This window comes from Aptenodytes forsteri, unplaced genomic scaffold (genome assembly GCF_000699145.1).
Source record: "Aptenodytes forsteri isolate BGI_AS27 unplaced genomic scaffold, ASM69914v1 Scaffold376, whole genome shotgun sequence".
In the NCBI taxonomy this organism is placed as follows: domain Eukaryota; kingdom Metazoa; phylum Chordata; class Aves; order Sphenisciformes; family Spheniscidae; genus Aptenodytes; species Aptenodytes forsteri.
Window position 1 is genome coordinate 1,728,317 of NW_008796056.1, and position 10,910 is coordinate 1,739,226.

Genomic DNA, 10,910 nt, shown 5'->3' on the forward strand with positions numbered 1-10,910 from the left:
TTTTTGGAGGATGGCCAAATCCTGGCAGATAACCTGATTAGTATAGATGTTCCTACCTGTAAAATCTATCACTTTTTAAAGGTATAGATAGCTTGAGGTTAGAATAAGATTAACATAGCTTCACATAATTACACTATCTGCCACAGTTAATTTATGTACCATAGCATTTTAATCAGAGTGCGGCAAACGGGGTTCATTTAACTCTTCAAAATGCAGAAAGAACTACTGAAAAGCTTACCACTTGTGACCTGGTGTTTAACAATGTCTCATGTCCCTTCTCATTACAGACTATTCAAGTTAGTGATTTACCTGTTTGGAAAACATGTTTATTTAAGGAAAAGGAACTAAGAGAAAGTATATTTTTATTTCAAGATTGGCTAATCTTTACAATTTCCTCTTGGGCAGTGTACTGGGCAATAAGGAAAAAATAAGGGGCTGCATGCTCTCACCACAGTACAGTTAGTAGTCACTGGATTGTTTCTTAGGGCTCCCAGATTTCCCAGGGGGAAATCCAAGTAGTATTTGCCAAAACACATTTTAAAAACAATTTTAACTGTTTTTGTTCCCAGCTGCAGAGACGACATCATGCATTGCTGAGGCCACTTTGATAGGCCTTTATTTGACCAAGGCTCATGTGCTTATTCTCTTGATTTCCAATTCAAGAGGGTGCTTCAGCTTGTGCTTGTCTTCACAGAACATAAATAGATGTCAGTTTAAATGTGTGTATAAGCTGACTGTAATAAGGATCTTGAAGCAGTGTTTAGCTGTGCAGTGTTTTAAAGATGAGATATGGCAAATTAAAAGTAAAATAGGTGATCAGAGACTTACACTTGTAAAATGGACAAGAGCATCATAATTCACAAGGTTTTTGACACCGTTTCTCATAAAATCCTCATAGAGAAATTGATGAAGTGCGGAGTAGATGAATGGGCAGGGAGGTAGGTGGAAAACTGGCTGAACTGCTGGGCTGAAAGGGTTGTGATCAGTAGCACGAAGTCCAGCTGGAAGCCAGTCAGTATTGGTGTACCTCAGGGGTCAATACTGGTTTGCAAATGATACAAAACTGGGAAGAGTGGTTGGTACACTAGGTGGTTGTGTTGCCATTTGAAGGACCTTGAGAGGCTGGAAAAATGGGCTGACAGTAACCTCACGAAGATCAGGAAAAGGAATTGCCAAATCCTGCCTCTGATGAGGAATAACCCCAGGTACTAGTACATGATGGGAACTGACTGGCTGGAAAGCATCTCAGCAGAGAATGACCGGGGGTCCTGGTGGACACCAAGTTGACCATGAGCCAGCAATGTGCCCTTGTAACAAAGAAGGCCAACAGCCTCATGGGCTGTATTAGGCAGAACATTGCCAGCAGGTCGAGGGACGTGACCCTTCTCCTCTGCTCAGCACTGGTGAGATACATCTGGAGCTCTGTGTTCAGTTCTGAGCTCCCCAGTACAAGAGAGACATGGACATATTGGAGCACAAAGGGCCATGAAGATGATTAAGGAACTGGAGCATCTCTCATATGAGGAGAGGCTGAGGGAGCTGGAACTGATGGAGGAGTGAAGAAAACAGAGCCAGACTCTTCTCAGTGGCACCCAGTGACAGGACAACACAAACTGAAATACAGGAGGTTCCATCCGAACATAAGAAAAAACCCACTTTTTCTGTGAGGGTGGCACAGGTTGCCCAGAGAGTCTGTGGAGTCTCCATCTTTGGAGACATTCAAAGTGCAACTGGACACTGTCCTGGGCCACCTGCTCTCACGGACCCTGCTTGAGCAGGAGGGTTGAAGTAACCAGTCTGCAGAGGTGCTTTCTAGTCTCAGCTATCCTACAATTCTGTGATTTCATGAAAAAGGCTAAATATATAAGAGGATTTTTTCATTGCACTTCATTACACATGCCCAGTGGTCTGTTAATAACATGGGAAAGTTTACCCACTTTCACGATTAAACTTCTGAAAAACTGTCTTTGAATACTTTCTTAAGCTTCTGGAATATATTCTCTAACAGTCTGGAAAAAAACACAATTTGGAGACTTAATTTTGTTTACAGAGATGAGAGATGTAGAATAAGTGTTCTGTGCAGTAAAAACGTAAAAACAATTTTCAAAGTTAAAAATACAGGTCCATAGGAAAGTCTTAAGTGGGAAGACGATCTGGAGATCATCTGGTTCAATGTTCTGGTGCAAGGGCCGTAGATTAGGTTATCCAGGGACCTGTGAAGCTGAATTAGCAAGAGAAATCGCACCATTTCTCTGGCTACCTATTCCATGGTGAAGAATGCTTTTCTTATATCCAGATGAAATTTCCTCTGAAGCGATTTGTGTTCCTGGTCTCTTGTCCTGTCACCATACATGGTGGTGAAGAGAGCACCTTCATCTTCTCTATAGCTATTTTTTAGGTATTGGAAGACAGTGATCTCCCTGAACCTTCTCTTCTGTGGGTTACACAAGCACATTCCCTTTTTGACTTCTCTTTGTATGTCAGGTTCTCCAATCTTCTTATCGTCTTGGTGGCCCTTCACTGGACCATCTACAATCTTTCTCTCTCTTGAACTGGGGGAAATTCACTCCGTGTAGCCTAGATGATGGGCGTGTTTCTTCTGCTAAGATTTAGCAGCACGATAAGATTTTTCCAGAACCCTCTGAGGAACTCGCATACCCCGTTACAGGTATCAAAATAGGCTTCCTAAAGTCTAAAGAGAAATACATCTTTTTTTAATTAGATAATTTTTCAAAGTAGTGCAGAAAGGAGTTAGTCACAAGGGTAATGTAAATGATAACAGGTTTGAACCTATCTGGCTGGAGACAAGGGGTATTCTGCCATTAGCTTTCATGGAAGGAGAGAATGACAGACAATTTTATAGAAGATGTGCTGAACTGGGACTGTGCATAGTTGGACTAAGAAAATCACTCAACCTCCTGTGAAACACAGAGAGCCCTGGGGCAGCCCAGACTGAAAAATAAACTCTGCTAAAGGCTCTTACAGAAGGCCCAAGGAGACCAGAACTTTTTGCTGCCAGTATACAACTTTCTAGCTGAGAGGCTGCTTACCTACTTTTATATGGAGAATTGGTCTTGGTATTTTTGTTGGAAGACTTTGCAGCTAGCCACAGCAAATACTGGCCTTGTTGTGTGAGGCTTGCCTGCATCCCTCCTTTGATGCCATTTTTTTGAAGGCTAAGACTTGCTGAAATAACTCTGACTCTAAATTTCTGTACCAAATTTTTATAGGAAAACTTGAAAGATGACAAGGAATTAAACATGAGTCTGTCTAGTAGTCAGTACTCTTAACAAGAATGCTTTTCCCCTTCAGGAAAATGGAGCGACTAGCCAGGACGCTGTATTCCCTGTTCTAGGTTTGCCAAGATGTAGAGAATACTAACGTTTTATCTGTGTCTGCTGCTAAATAAGGAACTGCTAGGAACTGATCCTCAGCCCTGAGGCCAGTGGTTTCCCACGGCACAACAGATTATCTTGGGAACGCTAATGGCAATGGTCCAGAACAGAGCCAAGAAGTGTCCTCACAAGTGTGGTGGATGATTGACTATTTGGTGCTTGGACCTGGGTCTCTTTTGTTTATAATATAGATGTGTTCCTTGAACTTAAGCCCTCTCCTCAGAATTCACATTTGTCTGTAGCAGTAGAAAAAAAAAAGACAGGAATGTCATCTGTTGGGTGTTGGATTCATGATGGAGGTTGGATCAATCATTAACAGGTTCTAAGAAAGGCATCAAAAGTCAGTAGTAATATCTTCTATCAAAAAGAAGCCAATGATGTTGGTTTATAGATGGAAAGTTGTCGTGGTTTAAGTGACAAAAATGTCATCTTGGGTGTTGGATTCATGATGGAGGTTGGATCAATCATTAACAGGTTCTAAGAAAGGCATCAAAAGTCAGTAGTAATATCTTCTATCAAAAAGAAGCCAATGATGTTGGTTTATAGATGGAAAGTTGTCGTGGTTTAAGTGACAAAAGGGAAGAATCTTTTCTTGAGCAATAGTTGCTTGTCCTGTTTATGTGTGAAATCATTTGGTGTACCTGCAAAAGCTGTCCAGACAGTGCATTTGAAATCTCCCTTGTAGCTAACAAGGAACGAAACTGACGGGGCTCTTAGACCTTTGACATGGCTTGACTGGAGGTTTTTATATACCATGGTGTGGATAAGACTGTAAATAATATCATTCCTGTGTTGATAGTCACAAGCAAGTAGCCCCGAGGTGAGGGCATAGGTGCAGTGTGAGAGAATGGTGGCTGCAAAGTGATTTTTATGATGTGCCATGCAATCTGGTGTTTTTCCTTTGCAAACTCTAAGCTGTTGTCAAGTGCAGCAAAATCTCAGTTTCCATTTAGAAGAAAGCATCAGTTGTGTGAGAATGATCAGCTTGAAAACATGTGCCCTGACATTCAAGAACCAGAAGTCTCTTAAATGCCTTGATTTAGGAGTAATGGGGCAGTTCCTGATTTTGAATGATGTGTCAATAGTAGAGGGAGTATTTCTTTACTGTTGTATCCTCAGTTGGTATCATTGCTGAGTAATGCATAGCGAAGTGGCTGTTCCAAATCACACCCCCAGACAAGCCCATCCCAAACTCCTCTGTGACTAGAAGAAAGGGTTAAGACTGAGTGGAGACTAGCCATGCTTGGCTTCCTGAACTGTAGTGATGCTAGACTTGCTCTTTAAAGGGTATAGCTGCTGGTATGGCTGCTCAGGAGTAACCTATTTACACCAGTTTCTGTCTTAACAACTGTACTTTGAATGCGTTTTGTTATTTTCTTGTTACTCAGAAGTGGTCCTTAATATATTTAATATTTTTAGTGCCCTACAGATACCAAAGCAACGTTTGGGGTCCACCTTAAAGTAGTAGGAGACTGGACAGGTACGTAGAAAAACAATTCATTTTCAGAGACAAATACCTTTACTTGAACTGTTATCCCTTTCTGGCTTCAGCACGATTGTACCTTGATTGTGGTGTATTCTCACTAGAGATCGTTCATGCTTGTTTTCCCAAAGCTGTTTTTATTACATTTCTTGATGCAACCCCTGCTTTATTCAGATGTACATTTCTTCAGATAACATGTTTTTCCAACTACTAACAGATCTGATTGCAATATAATAATTTTCAGCGTTCCTCCGTTTCTGCCTCTTTTTCTTATTTTTCGGTAGCCTGCTGCCCCTGTGCAGTGCAGTGCCTCTGTGCGTAGTAGTGTCTGCAGAAATGCTGAAATGTGCAGCTCCCAGATAAGCGGATTTTGATGCCAGCAGTTTGGATGGCTGCCAGGTTAATTAATGCCTATGGTACACTGAGATTACAGGTTGCTTTTATGTTCTTCCATTGCTCTTTGAATGTCCTCCAGACTAGGGGTGTAAGCCAGGATTCCCTGCAGAGGAGAATGGTAATTATTTGCTGCTCCCTGTGACAGTTGTATACTCAAGTGATAGTTGTCATTATTCCTTGGGGGCTGACTTTCTTCTTGCTTAGCATAGCATCTCCTTGTAGGGAAGACAAATACACAACACCATCTTGTTCATTTCTTATGAAGAAATGTTTTCCATGTTAATTTGTGTTGGCTTGTGTGTTTGTGGAACTGAGTCAAATGAGCTTGTTGCCCTAAAAGGGATTAGACCAATTCAGGGAGAATAAGTCCATGAATATCTGTTGAGCGTGTTGGTCCAGCTGCATGCTTGGCTGTGGAAGTCGCTGAAACTTTAATAGGCAGAGGTTGGGAGGGCAGTGCCATATGCACGTATGCTCCATAATCACCCTGATTTTCTGTTCTTGCTTGAAGTATAGGAAGTTGGCCAGACAGAGGCAGATTATGAGCCTAATTAGCCTTTGGTCTGCCACAGTATGATGGCTCTTTTGCTGTTAAGCATCATTCCTACCTGTGAGAGGACAGTAGGCTATTGGGACAAGTCAGGTGGAGAAGTACTAGCTAAATGAATTTTCCGAAAGAAGTGGCATCTTTGAAGTTTTCTGATTGCCTCTGTGGCATGAATTCCTCTCTATTAACGTTTAAATGTTATTCTCCCAACTCAGTATCTATATTCTCCATTGAGAGGCAGGTCTGCCTAGGTAGGACTGTATGAGATTCAGGACACTGTCGCATTACAGAGACCATTTGTTGTATTAATTTTGCTAAACAGGGATATCTCTCCCAGGGTCAAATGTGCTGTCGAGAAGCAGGCGGTGTACCTAACCCTTTATGCCGCATCTGTACCATGAAACCCTGTTCTCACTCGGTCCCTTAAGCCCTGTGACAATTAATGGTCTCTAATCCGCTGACTGTTTGAGGCAGGATTATTATATTTGCCATGTTCCTTATAATCTTTCTTAAGTGTGCTCTAATGGCCGCTTCTGCAGACAGGATATTGGGCTGGAGGTGTTTTTATGCGACATACTGTCATTTGAGCTCTTCTCACGATGTATTCTCTCAGCCTTTATGCTATTTATTCAAATTCTATCTTGTATCACATTTTCACATTCCTGACAGTTTATGCCTGACACCAAGAAGACTTAACAATTTATTTCAGAGAACTCAATTACAAGCCTAAATTAAAAGGATGCAAAAAGAGTGCAGATATGCTGTGAAATGCAGAGAAGAACCGGTTAGTTTGAGACATTTCTTCTCTCGCTGGCTTCAGCTTCTGCTGCCTGCACCTGGGAGATGTGGTGAAGGAACAATTTTCTGCCACTAGCTGTAAGGACTTGAGGGGGGATACACTCTGCTGGCAAACCAATTCTGCAAGTCATGTTTCGGGTCAAGTCTCTGACACTCAGTCTTATGTTTTGCAAATTTAATAGAATACCTCGTGGCCTTAGTGACTTTGTTTTGTAGGTTGGGAAAGCAACTGCATGTCAAGAGAAAAGGTAAGGGGTAATAGAATTGTCAACTCCTGATGAGAAGTTGCTGTTAATGGAAAGTCATTTATTGCCTATATCCCAGTGCATATCATTTTAGATATCCAATAGAAGAAGCCGCAAGAAGCGGCTTCTGAAAAAGGCAGTCACTCTAGAAATAATTTTTTTGCATAGGAGCAGGTATTTAGTAGATTTTCAGGCCATACTGTTATTTTCTTTTTAAAGCAATGATTTGAACCATGAAAAACGTAGGATAGAAAAAGTAGGGAAGAGAGAAGAAACCTCAGAAACTGTAGCTCTGAGACCTTTGCAAACCAAACAGTAATCCAGACCCCTAAGTGATGTGTTTCTTGCTGCATTGAAATCAAATGGTGCTATCTGAGCTTAGAAGAGCTGAGAAGTGGATTTGGATAAAGGCACAACATTCCCTCCCATTATGTAGGCAGCGGCATCCTTTAGATAAATTTCCAATACAAATCTGAAATCTTTCATTTCTCATCTGTGTTATGGTGGTATTAGTAACTGTATTGTGCTTAGCTTTCATGTTCATCACAGAAAACAGAGACATGCAGGCATTAGTATTGCTGTAATGTGCCCTCAGATGCCTGTGTAGCAGATACTTTCACCTGAAATACTTCCCATGGCTCCCTCTGTAGACCTCTGACCTGTTTATGTGTCTAGTTTAGGATGAGACGAGCCAGGCACCAAGCATGGCTTCATCTCTTCATTCCTTCATTCATTGTAAAGAGGCTCTAGGTATGTACATCACTACCTCAGAGGTAGTTAGTTTAATTAATTTACAATTAGTTGTGATTTTTCCCACGTAAAGGTTCCTAACATGATTTTTCCATCTTTTGCCATGTGCACTGGGTATTGTGAATAGTGGAACAGCTATTATAGACGTCCCTAAAGAATGGGTTTGTGATAATGTAATTACTATCCTTGTGCTGACTTGTGACTACTTAAGTCAGCGCCTATTGTATTAACAAAACGTTTTGTGGCATTGTGGTGGCTCGTACTATTAATGCAATTATTTCGTCATATAGAGGTGGAACCTATGGCTGTGGACCACAGCTTAGTTAGCCTGTCAGGACGTAGACACCCAAGTCACGATGGGTTTACAGTGGCTGATCTGTGGTAAATGCAAATGTGAAGCCCTGCAGGTGGGGTTAGCCCTGTGGCGCAGAGCTAAGCCAGCGTGTCTTCCTCTGCGGCTGCCTGGCAGTTGCTGTGGCTGAGCTGGTGGATGGCAACTTTAAACCCTACAGTAACATTGAAGTCCCTGCAACGGCTTGTGCACGGATCAGAGCTGTTGAGATCCATGGATTAGCTAATAAGCTGATCTTGTTTGTTACTAGCCTGCTTCTCTCAAAGCTCTGTGGTCACCTATTTCTCTGCAGCTTTGAAAAAATTGTTGGCTTAGTATTTACAAAAAGGTTTTTTGAAAGTTTTTTTTGTCCCACTTACTGTCTAGTTTGTCCTCAGCATTGTCATCTGTCAGCCTTACGCTTCCTCTGTCCTCGCTGCTGCCTCAAGTGCTACTGCTTGTTTAGTTTTAAAGCTGACATTTCATCTGGCATCTCTGGAGGGAAAAAGAGAGGCCGTAGGCCATGCCTCATGTCCATCCACTTGACAGCAGTGAAAAAAAAAACACGGCAGTGTATCAAGACAATGTGTCTCATTCACTAGACAAACTTCAGGGTGCGAGACAGAGAGTGATGCTGATGATGCCAAAATAACAGACTTCTGAAGCCATGCAGCATGTTTTTGTGGAAAACAAATACACAGCACTCAGAGGTGTTAAGGTGAACTGCATGCCTTAAGGCAATAAAACATTGCTGTTATGTTGCAGTGTGTTGCTGGTACAAATTGATGTGGGACCGTGTTTAAAACACTGCTGTTGTTCTGCACTCTACGGTAATTTTTATCTTGTAGTGACATTATCCTGCTGTGTAGTTGCGTATGATCCTGGAGACATTCGCAAGGCCTGTCCACCGTTCTGAGCAGCATGGTATTTATTGTGGGGATGCCATAAGAGCACTTCAATCTGAGACTTCTGTCCTATAGGTTACTGAATGTCATGGCAGCAGGAGGTGTTGATGTGTGTGGGAACTCTCCAGCTAGAGCCAGAACAGACAGATCATGGGGTACCGAACCGCATCACCCTAGTAAACTCTAGATCTTGTCAGAAAATAGGTATCTTTGCTTAATTGTTCCTGCTAGAGATGAGGATATACACGGTCACTAGGTCATTTAGGTACTGACTACCTTATTTTGAATCTGACGTGGTATGATGTGAATTTTTGTCAGATATTGTCATAGTCCTTTTTCTGGAAGGTCCAGATTTGGAGCAGGAAGTTTCAGGGGGAAAAAAAAGTTTTTTTTGGTTAAAACCAACAACTTTCCAGAACATGGCAAATGTTTGAAAGCATAGATGTTGTTTAACTCCCTATGGACTGAGACAGCAAAGAGTACACACCCCAAATTTCTTATTTTTAAACAGACAAAAATTTTAAGGCAGTTGTTTGAGATTCTGGAGGCTGACTTAGGATTTTTTGCATGCTCACCAGAAGAAAATAAACATACCTTTTGAGTGGCTCTGAAGGAAAAATGATCTAAACTTGCTGGGCTGGGAGGGTTTGTCAAATTGTTCAGGAGTATCTGTGTGACCTTGTTAAGCCCTTGCAGCTCCTGGTTTAGAGAATGCCTCAAGCATCCCAAGGCTTGCTGTGCATTGCTGCGCTTAGCTGGGATTTATCAGCAAGCGTAGGAACTAGCAAAGAAGCAATATTTTATTTTCAGTAACCCCAGGGACAGTTTTAGAGATACTGAAGTAGTGGATCATTCAGTCAGTATCTACTATATTCTTAGTAGATCTTGATTCGGACTGGAGGAATGTGTGAAGCAGAAGATGACAAGAAGGAATAGTAAGACTACAAAGTCTGCCCGCAGGTTGTGTCAAGGGTGTCCCGAGATCATTATAACTGCTGCTGAGTTTCTTTAAAAATATTTAGTCACTGGTGATGAACAGTTGGTCAACTCTTTTGCTATTACCTCAAGCTCTGTTTGATTTGGGCCTTTTTCATTCCATAGTAACATGTCTTTTGTTGTGTTTAGTTATTCCATGAGATTCCTGGCAGGGTGTAAAGGCGTTAGTGACGTGGTACTGTCAGTTATTCCAGCAAAATCAACATGTGGTTTTGGAAGCAGAAGACAGAGATGGGATAGATGTTATTTTCCCCTGTTAGATTTTATGGCTACCAATTCTCATATTGTCAGGGAATCCTACTTACACTTCTGAGGAAGATATCAGAATTGAGTGCTAAAAAGGTTTAATTGTGTTTATTTTTATATAATTTAATGTTAGTAATAAAAGTAATACTGTTACATTACTGGGAGGCTAAAATGGCTTAACAAGATAATTAGCCAAAGTGTGTTGTATGGAATACTACTTTTATTCTTCATTGCCATTAACATTTGTTAACTATTTTATTTATGACTGCAAACAACCTCAATAAAAGACAGGATTAAGAGAATGGAGAAAAAGAAGGAGAACAGATTTAGTTTACTGGGTCAATGCTGAAAGCCCCTTTCCTCTGATTAAAGATTAAATGCTGAAGGTGAACACGTCTGAATTTTTGGCTCCAGACCTGGTTTGTTTTACATTAATTGAACTCCAGCTGACTTAGTACCAAAACCAGTATAACTTAAGTCAACTCTGATTTGAACATTTAATGAGTTCTACCTCTACAGGGAAAAAAGATTTCTACGTGAGAAAGTTGCCTTGAAGGAAATTTTCTCCTACTCTGGAGTCCTTTCTTCATGCATCCTTGTTATTTGTAAACTTCCACCTTTTTGCATATCCCAGGCTCTTTTTAATCATGTAATGATTATAGAAAATGATGTGGCTGAATGATGTAAATTATTTTTGTCCTTCAATGTCATAGAATCATAGAATAGTTTGGGTAAAGCCATTCCCCATGTCCTATCGCAACAGGCCCTGCTAAAAAGTTTGCCACCATCTTTTTAGCCCCCTTTAAGTACTGAGTGAG

At 41.2% G+C, this 10,910-nt stretch overlaps 1 protein-coding gene across 1 annotated transcript in view; it reads left to right on the forward strand.

Annotated features, from left to right (window-relative positions):
- NOX4 (NADPH oxidase 4) overlaps positions 1–10,910 on the forward strand; it is a 114,475-nt gene that overhangs the window by 44,661 nt on the left and 58,904 nt on the right. The window contains exon 12 of the mRNA XM_009286283.1: positions 4,815–4,875. Within this exon, the coding sequence (XP_009284558.1) occupies positions 4,815–4,875 (61 nt within the window). The remainder of the gene's footprint in view (positions 1–4,814; positions 4,876–10,910) is intronic.